At 46.4% G+C, this 19,618-nt stretch overlaps 1 protein-coding gene across 1 annotated transcript in view; it reads right to left on the bottom strand.

The window, feature by feature from the left end:
• Positions 1-19,618, bottom strand: part of LOC123369013 (mucin-17-like) — a 112,524-nt gene that overhangs the window by 12,263 nt on the left and 80,643 nt on the right. The window contains exons 46-58 of the mRNA XM_045014391.1: positions 19,284-19,322; positions 17,507-17,998; positions 14,521-15,012; positions 13,079-13,570; positions 12,574-12,612; positions 10,797-11,288; positions 10,292-10,330; positions 8,515-9,006; positions 5,529-6,020; positions 4,087-4,578; positions 2,642-3,133; positions 2,137-2,175; positions 360-851 (exon numbers count right to left, since the gene is read on the bottom strand). Of these exons, the coding sequence (XP_044870326.1) occupies positions 360-851; positions 2,137-2,175; positions 2,642-3,133; positions 4,087-4,578; positions 5,529-6,020; positions 8,515-9,006; positions 10,292-10,330; positions 10,797-11,288; positions 12,574-12,612; positions 13,079-13,570; positions 14,521-15,012; positions 17,507-17,998; positions 19,284-19,322 (4,584 nt within the window). The remainder of the gene's footprint in view (positions 1-359; positions 852-2,136; positions 2,176-2,641; positions 3,134-4,086; positions 4,579-5,528; positions 6,021-8,514; positions 9,007-10,291; positions 10,331-10,796; positions 11,289-12,573; positions 12,613-13,078; positions 13,571-14,520; positions 15,013-17,506; positions 17,999-19,283; positions 19,323-19,618) is intronic.

Genomic DNA, 19,618 nt, shown 5'->3' with positions numbered 1-19,618 from the left:
TGACTTGTATATGCAACCTATTTTAAACTCTCTGGGTCTGTTTCCTTTCAGCGACATTGAGAGGAAATGGTTTTCAGTATGTGCCTTTTCCAGGAAGGTATACAGATTGGATTGCAATGGAATGAAGTGGGTGTATTAGCCTCTGTGTCCGTACCCAGGAATTAGTTCGACTGACATATCTACAAGGATCTATGTAATCCTAATGCTTAATAATCTGAAAAGGAGATGCAATATATTGGAAGAGTGAGCTTTATGTTGTGAGAAAAAGCAAGTTAGATAGAAGAGGAAATTTGCTGTGTTTACAGCATTCACTTCCCACATGAATGGGCTTCAATCGCCTATGGTGGAGGTTTGTTTACCTGTTGGTGTTGATCCCGTTGTGGACTTAGTTGACTTAGTAGTTGGAGAAACTGTTGTCAACGTGGATGTTTTTGCGGTGCTCGAGGTGGTGGACTCAGATGCGGTGGTCTCCGGAGAAGTACTGGTCGGGGCCGTCGTCGTCAGAGTAACGGTTGTGAGTGGAGTTGGTGTGATGGTTGTGGTGGGCGTGGTAAAGGGAGTGGAAATGGTAGGGGTTGACTTGGATGTTGTGCTCTCTGGTGAGCTAGTGGACAAGGTAGTCGTGGTGAGAGTGAGGGTTGTGGGTGTAGCTGGTATGGGGGTTGTACTGGTTTCAGTAGACTTGGTGGAAGATGTAGTCATTGTCAGAGTTGTGCTTCTTCGACTTGTTTTGGCTGAGGAGGTTGGGCTGGATTCTGTTGATGCAGTTGTTTTGGAAGTTGTAGAGACAGATGTGGTTGGTGTTGTTTTCCTGGTACTTCTCGTTGTTGGGGTTTCTGCGGTCTTAGTTACTGTGAGGAAGAAATGTGAATCGATATGGTGACGTTGACAAGAATATGGCGGATTGCAGAGGAAGAGTTTACTAGGAGTAAATAATTGTATCATTATGAACAGGGGTTTTAGAGTGAGTGCACTGTTGTCCTAGATCAGGATTTCTGAAACAGGGGTCTCCGCTACTATACGGAAAGGCCATGGTGGGCCAGGCCGGTGTTTTTCCCTGCCTCGTCCGCAGGTCTGGCCGAGCACGGCTCCTACTGGGTGCGGATCGCTGCTCCGGGCCAATGGGAGCTGCTGGAAGCAGCGTGGGCTGAGGGACGTACCGGCCACCACTTCCAATGGCCCGGAGCAGCGATCCGCAGCCAGTGGAAGCCGCGATCGGCTGGACCTGCTGTAGGGGTAGGTAAACACACCAGCTCGGCCCGCAAGGGGCTTTCCCTACAGAACCAGCGACCCCTGTTTGAGAAACCCTGTGCTAGATTAAAAGCGACAAAATTGGGTAAACAATTTGGAAGTGGTCCCCTCATATCTTTAGTATTGGTGATATTTGGGAACATTGAAAATTGGTATCTTAACAGCCAATGTTGTGAAAATAACAATATTGCATAAAAGCAAATGCATTTTCTGTTTTGTAAAGGAACCCAGACATTTTTGGAAAGGAGAATCTTGTGATCTGTTGTGGTGGTTTAAATCCTCCAGATGGAAGATATATAGGGCGTCAACAACCCATGTCTGACTTTTGTAAGATAGTGTGTGTCTTTCTGGAAGGTTTTGTGTTATGTTTGTTGCTTCTTTGAGGTACGTTGATCTAAAGCTTTCTGGGTTACACCATACCTCCAGAGAGATAAACTCTTATTCCTATGCCACCAAATGTTTCTAAGAGAGATTATGCTTGCAGACATTTACCAACCCACTGAAAATGAATGCTGGATTATTTATTCTTGCAAGTTTAGGTCCCTATTGCTGGAGGATGCAGAATGTGTTCTGCTTCCCCTGTTGAAGCTATGCGTGGGAACTGGAATCTCTTCACCTCTCAGGGTAGGGTTCTTCATGCTTTGTTAATTCCCTAGCTCTGTTTAGCTCTTCAGATGAGGGCACAGCTAGATCTGTGGAACCCTCTGTCTGCTTTTTAGGCCCAGAAAAGATACTAAGGTGCAGGGAGCTATTTTAGCTTCCAGAGGGCATCTTGCCCCTAGTGTCTTAGCAACTTTATCTGGAAGGGCTCAATATGAGGGTCTAAAATCGAGACAAGCAAGGCTAATCTGTAACTCTTATTTTACAAACTGACTGTCAACTCACCAGGTGAGGATGGAGTAGTAGGTTTAGTTGGCTCCTTTCCTGCAAAGGAAGAGTGAAGAGAAAAGAAAAAGGGTTGAATCCCGGGAAGGTGACTAAATGAAGTAGGCCTTCCTAAACCATCAATCAATGCAATTATATTGGCCTAAGTGGAAAATGCTCCTTGGCAGTGAGTACCACAGCAAGGAGACGGGGCTACGCCTCCTAGCGAGATGATTGGGCCTCCATGCTCTCCCAGACGGGAGTGACTGCAAGGAACTGTGGAAGGAGACCTTTGCCAATTAGTCTGAACAGAGAAATGTCAGAAGGAGCTGGGTAGGGGTCGGGAGGGGATGGGGAGCAGAGAGCAAGGCCAATGAAGAAAAATATTCCCCATGCCTTTCGCCATCTAGGTACCAAAGTGTAACACTTCAGTTATGTTTGGCTGAAGAAGTCTACGTAGCGTCACAACGAGTTGTTATACCAGTAATTGGCCAGGTACGGAAAGATAGCAATGACTAAAATGTACCTGTTGGTGTTGATCCCGTTGTGGTCTTAGTTGACTTAGTAGTTGGAGAAACTGTCGTCAGCGTAGTTGTTTTTGCGGTGATCGGGGTGGTGGACTCAGATGCGGTGGTCTCCGGAGAAGTACTGGTCGGGCCCGTCGTCGTCAGAGTGACGGTTGTGAGTGGAGTTGGTGTGATGGTTGTGGTGGGCGTGGTAAAGGGAGTGGAAATGGTAGGGGTTGACTTTGATGTTGTGCTCTCTGGTGAGCTAGTGGACAAGGTAGTCGTGGTGAGAGTGAGGGTTGTGGGTGTAGCTGGTATGGGGGTTGTACTGGTTTCAGTAGACTTGGTGGAAGATGTAGTCATTGTCAGAGTTGTGCTTCTTCGACTTGTTTTGGCTGAGGAGGTTGGGCTGGTTTCTGTTGACCCAGTGGTTTTGGATGTTGTAGAGACAGATGTGGTTGGTGTTGTTTTCCTGGTACTTCTCGTTGTTGGGGTTTCTGCGGTCTTAGTTACTGTGAGGGAGAAATGTGAATCGATATGGTGATGTTGACAAGAATATGGAAGATTGCAGAGGAAGAGTTTACTAGGAGTAAATAATTGTATCATTATGAACAGGGGTTTTAGAATGAGGGCAAATGTGTGCTAGATGAATAGCAATTTTTTTTTGGAAACAATTGCGAAGTGGCCCTCTCTCTGATTCTGCAGTAATAGAGAATGGACCAGCGGTTGAAATAAATGACTTAATTACCAACCGTTGTAAAACTGCACCCATTTGCAAGGGTGTTTACTGGTTGGGAAAGTAGTGTGAGGGGGATACTTTCAATCATTCTGAGGGTCTAAAGTCAAAACAGATGAACAAGGCTGATCTAGAATTCAGTTTTTACCCACCAATTGTGGAACTCTCCCCTTGAGACAAGAGTAGTATATCTAGGTAACTCTTTTCATGGAAAGCAAGAGTGTAAATAAAAGAAAAAAGCTTGAATCCTGTCAGTGTGACTAAATGAAGTAGACCAAAATCATCAACTGTGGCTGAGAAATTGACTTCACTGGGAAACAAAATCAATGGACCGGAGTGCATCGACGAGAGAGAAAGCAACCACATTGTTTGACTCGTCTCTGCAACCCATTTGAAACTCTTTTGGTCTCTTTCCTTTCGGCCACGTTGAGAGGAAATGGTTCTCAGTATGTGCCTTTCTCAGGAAGGTATAGAGACTGGACTGCACTGGAATGAAGCGGGTGTATTGGTCTCTGTGTCCGTACCCAGGTATAAGTTTGAGTGAAATATCTACAAGGATCTATGCAACCCTAATGCTTAAGCATCTGAAAAGGAGGTGCGATATGTTGGAAGAGTGAGCTTTGTGTTGTGAGAAAAAGCAAGTTAGATAGAAGAGGAAATATGCTGTGTTTACAGCATACACTTCCCACATGAATGGGCTTCAGACGCCTATGGTGGAGGTTTGTTTACCTGTTGGTGTTGATCCCGTTGTGGACTTAGTTGACTTAGTAGTTGGAGAAACTGTCGTCAGCGTAGTTGTTTTTGCGGTGCTCGGGGTGGTGGACTCAGATGCGGTGGTCTCCGGAGAAGTACTGGTCGGGCCCGTCGTCGTCAGAGTGACGGTTGTGAGTGGAGTTGGTGTGATGGTTGTGGTGGGCGTGGTAAAGAGAGTGGAAATGGTAGGGGTTGACTTTGACGTTGTGCTCTCTGGTGAGCTAGTGGACAAGGTAGTCGTGGTGAGAGTGAGGGTTGTGGGTGTAGCTGGTATGGGGGTTGTACTGGTTTCAGTAGACTTGGTGGAAGATGTAGTCATTGTCAGAGTTGTGCTTCTTCGACTTGTTTTGGCTGAGGAGGTTGGGCTGGTTTCTGTTGACGCAGTGGTTTTGGATGTTGTAGAGACAGATGTGGTTGGTGTTGTTTTCCTGGTACTTCTCGTTGTTGGGGTTTCTGCGGTCTTAGTTACTGTGAGGGAGAAATGTGAATCGATATGGTGATGTTGACAAGAATATGGAAGATTGCAGAGGAAGAGTTTACTAGGAGTAAATAATTGTATCATTATGAACAGGGGTTTTAGAATGAGGGCAAATGTGTGCTAGATGAATAGCAATTTTTTTTGGAAACAATTGCGAAGTGGCCCTCTCTCATTCTGCAGTAATAGAGAATGGACCAGCGGTTGAAATAAATGACTTAATTACCAACCGTTGTAAAACTGCACCCATTTGCAAGGGTGTTTACTGGTTGGGAAAGTAGTGTGAGGGGGATACTTTCAATCATTCTGAGGGTCTAAAGTCAAAACAGATGAACAAGGCTGATCTAGAATTCAGTTTTTACCCACCAATTGTGGAACTCTCCCCTTGAGACAAGAGTAGTATATCTAGGTAACTCTTTTCATGGAAAGCAAGAGTGTAAATAAAAGAAAAAAGCTTGAATCCTGTCAGTGTGACTAAATGAAGTAGACCAAAATCATCAACTGTGGCTGAGAAATTGACCTCACTGGGAAACAAAATCAATGGACCGGAGTGCATCGACGAGAGAGAAAGCAACCACATTGTTTGACTCGTCTCTGCAACCCATTTGAAACTCTTTTGGTCTCTTTCCTTTCAGCCACGTTGAGAGGAAATGGTTCTCAGTATGTGCCTTTCTCAGGAAGGTATAGAGACTGGACTGCACTGGAATGAAGCGGGTGTATTGGTCTCTGTGTCCGTACCCAGGTATAAGTTTGAGTGAAATATCTACAAGGATCTATGCAACCCTAATGCTTAAGCATCTGAAAAGGAGGTGTGATATGTTGGAAGAGTGAGCTTTGTGTTGTGAGAAAAAGCAAGTTAGATAGAAGAGGAAATATGCTGTGTTTACAGCATACACTTCCCACATGAATGGGCTTCAGACGCCTATGGTGGAGGTTTGTTTACCTGTTGGTGTTGATCCCGTTGTGGACTTAGTTGATTTAGTAGTTGGAGAAACTGTCGTCAGCGTAGTTGTTTTTGCGGTGCTCGGGGTGGTGGACTCAGATGCGGTGGTCTCCGGAGAAGTACTGGTCGGGCCCGTCGTCGTCAGAGTGACGGTTGTGAGTGGAGTTGGTGTGATGGTTGTGGTGGGCATGGTAAAGGGAGTGGAAATGGTAGGGGTTGACTTTGATGTTGTGCTCTCTGGTGAGCTAGTGGACAAGGTAGTCGTGGTGAGAGTGAGGGTTGTGGGTGTAGCTGGTATGGGGGTTGTACTGGTTTCAGTAGACTTGGTGGAAGATGTAGTCATTGTCAGAGTTGTGCTTCTTCGACTTGTTTTGGCTGAGGAGGTTGGGCTGGATTCTGTTGATGCAATTGTTTTGGAAGTTGTAGAGACAGATGTGGTTGGTGTTGTTTTCCTGGTACTTCTCGTTGTTGGGGTTTCTGTGGTCTTAGTTACTGTAAGGGAGAAATATGAATCGATATGGTGACGTTGACAAGAGTATGGAAGACTGCAGAGGAAAAGTTTACCAGGACTAAATAATTGTATCACTATGAACAGGGGTTTTAGAGTGAGGGTAACTTTCTGCTAGATCAATAGCAATATTTTTTACTAACAATTGCGACGTGGCCCTCACTTATCCTTTAGTAATGGAGAATGGGTCAGTGGTTGAAATGAATGCCCTAATTGCCAACCGTTTTAAAAAACTAGACATTTGCAAGGGTGTTTAGTGGTTCAAAAAGTAGTGGGAAGGGACAATTTAAGTTATTTTGAGTGGTTAAAGTCAGAACAGATGATCAAGGGTGATATTCAATCTTGATTTTACTCATCGATTGTGGAACTCTTCCCTTGAAACAGGAGTACACCTCTACCCCGACAGAATGCAACACGATATAATATTAATTTGGATATAACATGATAAAGCAGCGGGGAGCCCCGGGCCCTTTAAAGTGCCACCCGAGCCCTGCTGCTTTACCACGTTATATCCAAATTCATGTGGAGCCCTGGGTCCTTCAAATCACTGCCCGAGCCCCGATGCCAGAACTCTGGTGGTGATTTAAAGGGACCGAGGCTTCCCACAGCAGCTTGAGCATTGGGTCCTTAAAACCCCCCGCCGGGGCTCCGGCAGCCAGGCTCGGGAGGTGATTTAAAGGGCTAGAGCTCTGGCCACTGCGGGGAGCCTCAGGCCCTTTAAATCCCCGCCGGGGCTCTGGCAGCTGGGCTCAGGCGGTGATTTAGAATGGTCAGAGGCTCCAGCTGCTGCGGGGAGCCCTGGGCCCTTTAAATCCCTACTCAAGCCCCACTGCCGGACCTTGGGCAGCGACTGAATCTGATATAACACAGTCTCACCTACAAGGCGGTGAGATTTTTTGGCCCCCAAGGACCGCGTTATACCAGGGTAGAGGTGTAATATTTCTAGGTGACTCCTTTCAAGCAAGGAGTGGGGGTGCCCCAAGGGTCGGTGCTGGGGCCGGTTTTATTCAATATCTTCATTAACGATCTGGAGGATGGTGTGGACTGCACCCTTAACAAGTTTACAGATGACACTAAACTGGAGGAGTGGTTGATACGCTGGAGGGTAGGGATAGGATACAGAGGGACCTAGACAAATTAGAGGATTGGGCCAAAAGAAATATGATGAGGTTCAACAAGGACAAGTGCAGAGTCCTGCACTTAGGACGGAAGAGTCCCATGTACTGCTACAGACTAGGGACCGAATGGCTGGGCAGCAGTTCTGCAGAAAAGGACCTAGGGGTTACGGTGGACGAAAAGCTGAATATGAGTCAACAGTGTGCCCTTGTTGCCAAGAAGGCTAATGGCATTTTGGGTTGTATAAGTAGGGGCATTTCCAGCAGATTGAGGGATGTGATCATTCCCCTCTAGTCAGCACTGGTGAGGCCTCGTCTGGAGTACTGTGTCCAGTTTTGGGCCGCACACTACAAGAAGGATGTGGATAAATTGGAGAGAGTCCAGCGGAGGGCAACAAAAATGATTAGGGGGCTATAACACATGACTTATGAGGAGAGGCTGAGGGAACTGGGATTGTTTAGCCTGCAGAAGAGAAGAATGAGGGGGGATTTGATAGCTGCTTTCAACTACCTGAAAGGGGGTTCCAAAGAGGATGGATCTAGACTGTTCTCAGTGGTAGAAGATGACAGAACAAGGAGTAATGGTCTCAAGTTGCAGAGGGGGAGGTTTAGGTTGGATATTAGGAAAAACTTTTTCACTAGTAGGGTGGTGAAGAACTGGAATGGGTTACCTAGGGAGGTGGTGGAATCTCCTTCCTTAGAGGTTTTTAAGGTCAGGCTTGACAAAGCCCTGGCTGGGATGATTTAGTTGGGTTTGGTCCTGCTTTGAGCAGGGGGTTGGACTAGATGACCTCCTGAGGTCCCTTCCAACCCTGAGATTCTATGATTCTATGATTCTATGAAAGCAAGAGTGTAAAGAAAAGAAAAAAGTTTGATTCCTGTCAGTGTGACTAAATGATGTAGACCTTACCAAATCATCAACTGTGTCTGAGAAATTGACCTAATTGAAAAACAAATTTCATGGACTGGAGTGCATCAATGAGAGAGAAAGCACCCACATTGTTTGACTTGTATATGCAACCTATTTTAAACTCTCTGGGTGTGTTTCCTTTCAGCGACATTGAGAGGAAATGGTTTTCAGTATGTGCCTTTTTCAGGAAGGTATACAGATTGGATTGCACTGGAATGAAGCGGGTGTATTGGTCTCTGTGTCCGTACCCAGGAATTAGTTCGACTGACATATCTACAAGGATCTATGCAATCCTAATGCTTAATAATCTGAAAAGAAGATGTAATATATTGGAAGAGTTAGCTTTATGTTGTGAGAAAAAGCAAGTTAGATAGAAGAGGAAATATGCTGTGTTTACAGCATTCACTTCCCACATGAATGGGCTTCAATCGCCTATGGTGGAGGTTTGTTTACCTGTTGGTGTTGATCCCGTTGTGGTCTTAGTTGACTTAGTAGTTGGAGAAACTGTCGTCAGCGTAGTTGTTTTTGCGGTGCTCGGGGTGGTGGACTCAGATGCGGTGGTCTCCGGAGAAGTACTGGTCGGGGCCGTCGTCGTCAGAGTGACGGTTGTGAGTGGAGTTGGTGTGATGGTTGTGGTGGGCGTGGTAAAGGGAGTGGAAATGGTAGGGGTTGACTTGGATGTTGTGCTCTCTGGTGAGCTAGTGGACAAGGTAGTCGTGGTGAGAGTGAGGGTTGTGGGTGTAGCTGGTATGGCGGTTGTACTGGTTTCAGTAGACTTGGTGGAAGATGTAGTCATTGTCAGAGTTGTGCTTCTTCGACTTGTTTTGGCTGAGGAGGTTGGGCTGGATTCTGTTGACGCAGTGGTTTTGGATGTTGTAGAGACAGATGTGGTTGGTGTTGTTTTCCTGGTACTTCTCGTTGTTGGGGTTTCTGCTGTCTTAGTTACTGTGAGGGAGAAATGTGAATCGATATGGTGACGTTGACAAGAATATGGCGGATTGCAGAGGAAGAGTTTACTATGAGTAAATAATTGTATCATTATGAACAGGGGTTTTAGAGTGAGTGCACTGTTGTCCAAGATCAGGGTTTCTCAAACAGGGGTCTCCGCTTCTATAGGGAAAGGCCATGGTGGGCTAGGCCGGTGTTTTTCCCTGCCTCGTCCGCAGGTCTGGCTGAGCACGGCTCCTACTGGGTGCGGATCGCTGCTCCGGGGTAATGGGAGCTGCTGGAAACAGCGTGGGCTGAGGGACGTACCGGCCACCACTTCCAATGGCCCGGAGCAACGATCCGCAGCCAGTGGCAGCCCCGATCGGCTGGACCTGCTGAAGGGGCAGGTAAACACACCAGCTCGGCCCGCGAGGGGCTTTCCCTACAGAAGCAGCGACCCCTGTTTGAGAAACCCTGTGCTAGATTAAAAGCGACAAAATTGGGTAAACAATTTGGAAGTGGTGCCCTCATATCTTTAGTATTGGTGATATTTGGGAACATTGAAAATTGGTATCTTAACAGCCAATGTTGTGAAAATAACAATATTGCATAAAAGCAAATGCATTTTTTGTTTTGTAAAGGAACCCAGACATTTTTGGAAAGGAGAATCTTGTGATCTGTTGTGGTGGTTTAAATCCTCCAGATGGAAGATATATAGGGCGTCAACAACCCATGTCTGACTTTTGTAAAATAGTGTTTGTCTTTCTGGAAGGTTTTGTGTTATGTTTGTTGCTTCTTTGAGGTACGTTGATCTAAAGCTTTCTGGGTTACACCATACCTCCAGAGAGATAAACTCTTATTCCTATGCCACCAAATGTTTCTAAAACAGATTATGCTTGCAGACATTTACCAACCCACTGAAAATGAATGCTGGATTATTTATTCTTGCAAGTTTAGGTCCCTATTGGCGGAGGATGCTGAATGTGTTCTGCTTCCCCTGTTGAAGCTATGTGTGGGAACTGGAATCTCTTCACCTCTCCGGGTAGGGTTCTTCATGCTTTGTTAACTCCCTAGCTCTGTTTAGCTGTTCAGATGAGGGCACAGCTAGATCTGTGGAACCCTCTGTCTGCTTTTTAGGCCCAGAAAAGATACTAAGGTGCAGGGAGCTATTTTAGCTTCCAGAGGGCATCTTGCCCCTAGTGTCTTAGCAACTTTATCTGGAAGGGCTCAATATGAGGGTCTAAAATCGAGACAAGCAAGGCTAATCTGTAACTCTTATTTTACAAACTGACTGTCAACTCACCAGGTGAGGATGGAGTAGTAGGTTTAGTTGGCTCCTTTCCTGCAAAGGAAGAGTGAAGAGAAAAGAAAAAGGGTTGAATCCCGGGAAGGTGACTAAATGAAGTAGGCCTTCCTAAACCATCAATCAATGCAATTATATTGGCCTAAGTGGAAAATGCTCCTTGGCAGTGAGTACCACAGCAAGGAGACGGGGCTACGCCTCCTAGCGAGATGATTGGGCCTCCATGCTCTCCCAGACGGGAGTGACTGCAAGGAACTGTGGAAGGAGACCTTTGCCAATTAGTCTGAACAGAGAAATGTCAGAAGGAGCTGGGTAGGGGTCGGGAGGGGATGGGGAGCAGAGAGCAAGGCCAATGAAGAAAAATATTCCCCATGCCTTTCGCCATCTAGGTACCAAAGTGTAACACTTCAGTTATGTTTGGCTGAAGAAGTCTACGTAGCGTCACAACGAGTTGTTATACCAGTAATTGGCCAGGTACGTAAAGATAGCAATGACTAAAATGTACCTGTTGGTGTTGATCCCGTTGTGGTCTTAGTTGACTTAGTAGTTGGAGAAACTGTCGTCAGCGTAGTTGTTTTTGCGGTGATCGGGGTGGTGGACTCAGATGCGGTGGTCTCCGGAGAAGTACTGGTCGGGCCCGTCGTCGTCAGAGTGACGGTTGTGAGTGGAGTTGGTGTGATGGTTGTGGTGGGCGTGGTAAAGGGAGTGGAAATGGTAGGGGTTGACTTGGATGTTGTGCTCTCTGGTGAGCTAGTGGACAAGGTAGTCGTGGTGAGAGTGAGGGTTGTGGGTGTAGCTGGTATGGGGGTTGTACTGGTTTCAGTAGACTTGGTGGAAGATGTAGTCATTGTCAGAGTTGTGCTTCTTCGACTTGTTTTGGCTGAGGAGGTTGGGCTGGTTTCTGTTGACCCAGTGGTTTTGGATGTTGTAGAGACAGATGTGGTTGGTGTTGTTTTCCTGGTACTTCTCGTTGTTGGGGTTTCTGCTGTCTTAGTTACTGTGAGGGAGAAATGTGAATCGATATGGTGACGTTGACAAGAATATGGCGGATTGCAGAGGAAGAGTTTACTATGAGTAAATAATTGTATCATTATGAACAGGGGTTTTAGAGTGAGTGCACTGTTGTCCAAGATCAGGGTTTCTCAAACAGGGGTCTCCGCTTCTATAGGGAAAGGCCATGGTGGGCTAGGCCGGTGTTTTTCCCTGCCTCGTCCGCAGGTCTGGCTGAGCACGGCTCCTACTGGGTGCGGATCGCTGCTCCGGGGTAATGGGAGCTGCTGGAAACAGCGTGGGCTGAGGGACGTACCGGCCACCACTTCCAATGGCCCGGAGCAACGATCCGCAGCCAGTGGCAGCCCCGATCGGCTGGACCTGCTGAAGGGGCAGGTAAACACACCAGCTCGGCCCGCGAGGGGCTTTCCCTACAGAAGCAGCGACCCCTGTTTGAGAAACCCTGTGCTAGATTAAAAGCGACAAAATTGGGTAAACAATTTGGAAGTGGTGCCCTCATATCTTTAGTATTGGTGATATTTGGGAACATTGAAAATTGGTATCTTAACAGCCAATGTTGTGAAAATAACAATATTGCATAAAAGCAAATGCATTTTTTGTTTTGTAAAGGAACCCAGACATTTTTGGAAAGGAGAATCTTGTGATCTGTTGTGGTGGTTTAAATCCTCCAGATGGAAGATATATAGGGCGTCAACAACCCATGTCTGACTTTTGTAAAATAGTGTTTGTCTTTCTGGAAGGTTTTGTGTTATGTTTGTTGCTTCTTTGAGGTACGTTGATCTAAAGCTTTCTGGGTTACACCATACCTCCAGAGAGATAAACTCTTATTCCTATGCCACCAAATGTTTCTAAAACAGATTATGCTTGCAGACATTTACCAACCCACTGAAAATGAATGCTGGATTATTTATTCTTGCAAGTTTAGGTCCCTATTGGCGGAGGATGCTGAATGTGTTCTGCTTCCCCTGTTGAAGCTATGTGTGGGAACTGGAATCTCTTCACCTCTCCGGGTAGGGTTCTTCATGCTTTGTTAACTCCCTAGCTCTGTTTAGCTGTTCAGATGAGGGCACAGCTAGATCTGTGGAACCCTCTGTCTGCTTTTTAGGCCCAGAAAAGATACTAAGGTGCAGGGAGCTATTTTAGCTTCCAGAGGGCATCTTGCCCCTAGTGTCTTAGCAACTTTATCTGGAAGGGCTCAATATGAGGGTCTAAAATCGAGACAAGCAAGGCTAATCTGTAACTCTTATTTTACAAACTGACTGTCAACTCACCAGGTGAGGATGGAGTAGTAGGTTTAGTTGGCTCCTTTCCTGCAAAGGAAGAGTGAAGAGAAAAGAAAAAGGGTTGAATCCCGGGAAGGTGACTAAATGAAGTAGGCCTTCCTAAACCATCAATCAATGCAATTATATTGGCCTAAGTGGAAAATGCTCCTTGGCAGTGAGTACCACAGCAAGGAGACGGGGCTACGCCTCCTAGCGAGATGATTGGGCCTCCATGCTCTCCCAGACGGGAGTGACTGCAAGGAACTGTGGAAGGAGACCTTTGCCAATTAGTCTGAACAGAGAAATGTCAGAAGGAGCTGGGTAGGGGTCGGGAGGGGATGGGGAGCAGAGAGCAAGGCCAATGAAGAAAAATATTCCCCATGCCTTTCGCCATCTAGGTACCAAAGTGTAACACTTCAGTTATGTTTGGCTGAAGAAGTCTACGTAGCGTCACAACGAGTTGTTATACCAGTAATTGGCCAGGTACGGAAAGATAGCAATGACTAAAATGTACCTGTTGGTGTTGATCCCGTTGTGGTCTTAGTTGACTTAGTAGTTGGAGAAACTGTCGTCAGCGTAGTTGTTTTTGCGGTGATCGGGGTGGTGGACTCAGATGCGGTGGTCTCCGGAGAAGTACTGGTCGGGGCCGTCGTCGTCAGAGTGACGGTTGTGAGTGGAGTTGGTGTGATGGTTGTGGTGGGCGTGGTAAAGGGAGTGGAAATGGTAGGGGTTGACTTTGATGTTGTGCTCTCTGGTGAGCTAGTGGACAAGGTAGTCGTGGTGAGAGTGAGGGTTGTGGGTGTAGCTGGTATGGGGGTTGTACTGGTTTCAGTAGACTTGGTGGAAGATGTAGTCATTGTCAGAGTTGTGCTTCTTCGACTTGTTTTGGCTGAGGAGGTTGGGCTGGTTTCTGTTGACCCAGTGGTTTTGGATGTTGTAGAGACAGATGTGGTTGGTGTTGTTTTCCTGGTACTTCTCGTTGTTGGGGTTTCTGCGGTCTTAGTTACTGTGAGGGAGAAATGTGAATCGATATGGTGATGTTGACAAGAATATGGAAGATTGCAGAGGAAGAGTTTACTAGGAGTAAATAATTGTATCATTATGAACAGGGGTTTTAGAATGAGGGCAAATGTGTGCTAGATGAATAGCAATTTTTTTTGGAAACAATTGCGAAGTGGCCCTCTCTCATTCTGCAGTAATAGAGAATGGACCAGCGGTTGAAATAAATGACTTAATTACCAACCGTTGTAAAACTGCACCCATTTGCAAGGGTGTTTACTGGTTGGGAAAGTAGTGTGAGGGGGATACTTTCAATCATTCTGAGGGTCTAAAGTCAAAACAGATGAACAAGGCTGTTCTAGAATTCAGTTTTTACCCACCAATTGTGGAACTCTCCCCTTGAGACAAGAGTAGTATATCTAGGTAACTCTTTTCATGGAAAGCAAGAGTGTAAATAAAAGAAAAAAGCTTGAATCCTGTCAGTGTGACTAAATGAAGTAGACCAAAATCATCAACTGTGGCTGAGAAATTGACCTCACTGGGAAACAAAATCAATGGACCGGAGTGCATCGACGAGAGAGAAAGCAACCACATTGTTTGACTCGTCTCTGCAACCCATTTGAAACTCTTTTGGTCTCTTTCCTTTCAGCCACGTTGAGAGGAAATGGTTCTCAGTATGTGCCTTTCTCAGGAAGGTATAGAGACTGGACTGCACTGGAATGAAGCGGGTGTATTGGTCTCTGTGTCCGTACCCAGGTATAAGTTTGAGTGAAATATCTACAAGGATCTATGCAACCCTAATGCTTAAGCATCTGAAAAGGAGGTGTGATATGTTGGAAGAGTGAGCTTTGTGTTGTGAGAAAAAGCAAGTTAGATAGAAGAGGAAATATGCTGTGTTTACAGCATACACTTCCCACATGAATGGGCTTCAGACGCCTATGGTGGAGGTTTGTTTACCTGTTGGTGTTGATCCCGTTGTGGACTTAGTTGATTTAGTAGTTGGAGAAACTGTCGTCAGCGTAGTTGTTTTTGTGGTGCTCGGGGTGGTGGACTCAGATGCGGTGGTCTCCGGAGAAGTACTGGTCGGGCCCGTCGTCGTCAGAGTGATGGTTGTGAGTGGAGTTGGTGTGATGGTTGTGGTGGGCGTGGTAAAGGGAGTGGAAATGGTAGGGGTTGACTTTGATGTTGTGCTCTCTGGTGAGCTAGTGGACAAGGTAGTCGTGGTGAGAGTGAGGGTTGTGGGTGTAGCTGGTATGGGGGTTGTACTGGTTTCAGTAGACTTGGTGGAAGATGTAGTCATTGTCAGAGTTGTGCTTCTTCGACTTGTTTTGGCTGAGGAGGTTGGGCTGGATTTTGTTGATGCAATTGTTTTGGAAGTTGTAGAGACAGATGTGGTTGGTGTTGTTTTCCTGGTACTTCTCGTTGTTGGGGTTTCTGTGGTCTTAGTTACTGTAAGGGAGAAATATGAATCGATATGGTGACGTTGACAAGAGTATGGAAGACTGCAGAGGAAAAGTTTACCAGGATTAAATAATTGTATCACTATGAACAGGGGTTTTAGAGTGAGGGTAACTTTCTGCTAGATCAATAGCAATATTTTTTACTAACAATTGCGACGTGGCCCTCACTTATCCTTTAGTAATGGAGAATGGGTCAGTGGTTGAAACGAATGCCCTAATTGCCAACCGTTTTAAAAAACTAGACATTTGCAAGGGTGTTTAGTGGTTCAAAAAGTTGTGGGAAGGGACAATTTAAGTTATTTTGAGTGGTTAAAGTCAGAACAGATGATCAAGGGTGATATTCAATCTTGATTTTACTCATCGATTGTGGAACTCTTCCCTTGAAACAGGAGTACACCTCTACCCCGACAGAATGCAACACGATATAATATTAATTTGGATATAACGTGATAAAGCAGCGGGAAGCACCGGGCCCTTTAAAGTGCCACCCGAGCCCTGCTGCTTTACCACGTTATATCCAAATTCATGTGGAGCCCTGGGTCCTTCAAATCACTGCCCGAGCCCCGATGCCAGAACTCTGGTGGTGATTTAAAGGGACCGAGGCTTCCCACAGCAGCTTGAGCATTGGGTCCTTAAAACCCCCCGCCGGGGCTCCGGCAGCCAGGCTCGGGAGGTGATTTAAAGGGCTAGAGCTCTGGCCACTGCGGGGAGCCTCAGGCCCTTTAAATTCCCGCCGGGGCTCTGGCAGCTGGGCTCAGGCGGTGATTTAGAATGGTCAGAGGCTCCAGCTGCTGCGGGGAGCCCTGGGCCCTTTAAATCCCTACTCAAGCCCCACTGCCGGACCTTGGGCAGCAACTGAATCTGATATAACACAGTCTCACCTACAAGGCGGTGAGATTTTTTGGCCCCCAAGGACCGCGTTATACCAGGGTAGAGGTGTAATATTTCTAGGTGACTCCTTTCAAGCAAGGAGTGGGGGTGCCCCAAGGGTCGGTGTTGGGGCCGGTTTTATTCAATATCTTCATTAACGATCTGGAGGATGGTGTGGACTGCACCCTTAACAAGTTTACAGATGACACTAAACTGGAGGAGTGGTTGATACGCTGGAGGGTAGGGATAGGATACAGAGGGACCTAGACAAATTAGAGGATTGGGCCAAAAGAAATATGATGAGGTTCAACAAGGACAAGTGCAGAGTCCTGCACTTAGGACGGAAGAGTCCCATGTACTGCTACAGACTAGGGACCGAATGGCTGGGCAGCAGTTCTGCAGAAAAGGACCTAGGGGTTACGGTGGACGAAAAGCTGAATATGAGTCAACAGTGTGCCCTTGTTGCCAAGAAGGCTAATGGCATTTTGGGTTGTATAAGTAGGGGCATTTCCAGCAGATTGAGGGATGTGATCATTCCCCTCTAGTCAGCACTGGTGAGGCCTCGTCTGGAGTACTGTGTCCAGTTTTGGGCCGCACACTACAAGAAGGATGTGGATAAATTGGAGAGAGTCCAGCGGAGGGCAACAAAAATGATTAGGGGGCTATAACACATGACTTATGAGGAGAGGCTGAGGGAACTGGGATTGTTTAGCCTGCAGAAGAGAAGAATGAGGGGGGATTTGATAGCTGCTTTCAACTACCTGAAAGGGGGTTCCAAAGAGGATGGATCTAGACTGTTCTCAGTGGTAGAAGATGACAGAACAAGGAGTAATGGTCTCAAGTTGCAGAGGGGGAGGTTTAGGTTGGATATTAGGAAAAACTTTTTCACTAGTAGGGTGGTGAAGAACTGGAATGGGTTACCTAGGGAGGTGGTGGAATCTCCTTCCTTAGAGGTTTTTAAGGTCAGGCTTGACAAAGCCCTGGCTGGGATGATTTAGTTGGGTTTGGTCCTGCTTTGAGCAGGGGGTTGGACTAGATGACCTCCTGAGGTCCCTTCCAACCCTGAGATTCTATGATTCTATGATTCTATGAAAGCAAGAGTGTAAAGAAAAGAAAAAAGTTTGATTCCTGTCAGTGTGACTAAATGATGTAGACCTTACCAAATCATCAACTGTGTCTGAGAAATTGACCTAATTGAAAAACAAATTTCATGGACTGGAGTGCATCAATGAGAGAGAAAGCACCCACATTGTTTGACTTGTATATGCAACCTATTTTAAACTCTCTGGGTGTGTTTCCTTTCAGCGACATTGAGAGGAAATGGTTTTCAGTATGTGCCTTTTTCAGGAAGGTATACAGATTGGATTGCACTGGAATGAAGCGGGTGTATTGGTCTCTGTGTCCATACCCAGGAATTAGTTCGACTGACATATCTACAAGGATCTATGCAATCCTAATGCTTAATAATCTGAAAAGAAGATGCAATATATTGGAAGAGTTAGCTTTATGTTGTGAGAAAAAGCAAGTTAGATAGAAGAGGAAATATGCTGTGTTTACAGCATTCACTTCCCACATGAATGGGCTTCAATCGCCTATGGTGGAGGTTTGTTTACCTGTTGGTGTTGATCCCGTTGTGGTCTTAGTTGACTTAGTAGTTGGAGAAACTGTCGTCAGCGTAGTTGTTTTTGCGGTGCTCAGGGTGGTGGACTCAGATGCGGTGGTCTCCGGAGAAGTACTGGTCGGGGCCGTCGTCGTCAGAGTGACGGTTGTGAGTGGAGTTGGTGTGATGGTTGTGGTGGGCGTGGTAAAGGGAGTGGAAATGGTAGGGGTTGACTTGGATGTTGTGCTCTCTGGTGAGCTAGTGGACAAGGTAGTCGTGGTGAGAGTGAGGGTTGTGGGTGTAGCTGGTATGGCGGTTGTACTGGTTTCAGTAGACTTGGTGGAAGATGTAGTCATTGTCAGAGTTGTGCTTCTTCGACTTGTTTTGGCTGAGGAGGTTGGGCTGGATTCTGTTGACGCAGTGGTTTTGGATGTTGTAGAGACAGATGTGGTTGGTGTTGTTTTCCTGGTACTTCTCGTTGTTGGGGTTTCTGCTGTCTTAGTTACTGTGAGGGAGAAATGTGAATCGATATGGTGACGTTGGCAAGAATATGGCGGATTGCAGAGGAAGAGTTTACTATGAGTAAATAATTGTATCATTATGAACAGGGGTTTTAGAGTGAGTGCACTGTTGTCCAAGATCAGGGTTTCTCAAACAGGGGTCTCCGCTTCTATAGGGAAAGGCCATGGTGGGCTAGGCCGGTGTTTTTCCCTGCCTCGTCCGCAGGTCTGGCTGAGCACGGCTCCTACTGGGTGCGGATCGCTGCTCCGGGGTAATGGGAGCTGCTGGAAACAGCGTGGGCTGAGGGACGTACCGGCCACCACTTCCAATGGCCCGGAGCAACGATCCGCAGCCAGTGGCAGCCCCGATCGGCTGGACCTGCTGAAGGGGCAGGTAAACACACCAGCTCGGCCCGCGAGGGGCTTTCCCTACAGAAGCAGCGACCCCTGTTTGAGAAACCCTGTGCTAGATTAAAAGCGACAAAATTGGGTAAACAATTTGGAAGTGGTGCCCTCATATCTTTAGTATTGGTGATATTTGGGAACATTGAAAATTGGTATCTTAACAGCCAATGTTGTGAAAATAACAATATTGCATAAAAGCAAATGCATTTTTTGTTTTGTAAAGGAACCCAGACATTTTTGGAAAGGAGAATCTTGTGATCTGTTGTGGTGGTTTAAATCCTCCAGATGGAAGATATATAGGGCGTCAACAACCCATGTCTGACTTTTGTAAAATAGTGTTTGTCTTTCTGGAAGGTTTTGTGTTATGTTTGTTGCTTCTTTGAGGTACGTTGATCTAAAGCTTTCTGGGTTACACCATACCTCCAGAGAGATAAACTCTTATTCCTATGCCACCAAATGTTTCTAAAACAGATTATGCTTGCAGACATTTACCAACCCACTGAAAATGAATGCTGGATTATTTATTCTTGCAAGTTTAGGTCCCTATTGGCGGAGGATGCTGAATGTGTTCTGCTTCCCCTGTTGAAGCTACGTGTGGGAACTGGAATCTCTTCACCTCTCCGGGTAGGGTTCTTCATGCTTTGTTAACTCCCTAGCTCTGTTTAGCTGTTCAGATGAGGGCACAGCTAGATCTGTGGAACCCTCTGTCTGCTTTTTAGGCCCAGAAAAGATACTAAGGTGCAGGGAGCTATTTTAGCTTCCAGAGGGCATCTTGCCCCTAGTGTCTTAGCAACTTTATCTGGAAGGGCTCAATATGAGGGTCTAAAATCGAGACAAGCAAGGCTAATCTGTAACTCTTATTTTACAAATTGACTGTCAACTCACCAGGTGAGGATGGAGTAGTAGGTTTAGTTGGCTCCTTTCCTGCAAAGGAAGAGTGAAGAGAAAAGAAAAAGGGTTGAATCCCGGGAAGGTGACTAAATGAAGTAGGCCTTCCTAAACCATCAATCAATGCAATTATATTGGCCTAAGTGGAAAATGCTCCTTGGCAGTGAGTACCACAGCAAGGAGACGGGGCTACGCCTCCTAGCGAGATGATTGGGCCTCCATGCTCTCCCAGACGGGAGTGACTGCAAGGAACTGTGGAAGGAGACCTTTGCCAATTAGTCTGAACAGAGAAATGTCAGAAGGAGCTGGGTAGGGGTCGGGAGGGGATGGGG

This window comes from Mauremys mutica, chromosome 4 (genome assembly GCF_020497125.1).
Source record: "Mauremys mutica isolate MM-2020 ecotype Southern chromosome 4, ASM2049712v1, whole genome shotgun sequence".
NCBI classification, from domain to species: domain Eukaryota; kingdom Metazoa; phylum Chordata; order Testudines; family Geoemydidae; genus Mauremys; species Mauremys mutica.
Note: the sequence above shows the minus strand (reverse complement) of the source record. Positions and strands in the feature narration are given on the sequence as shown.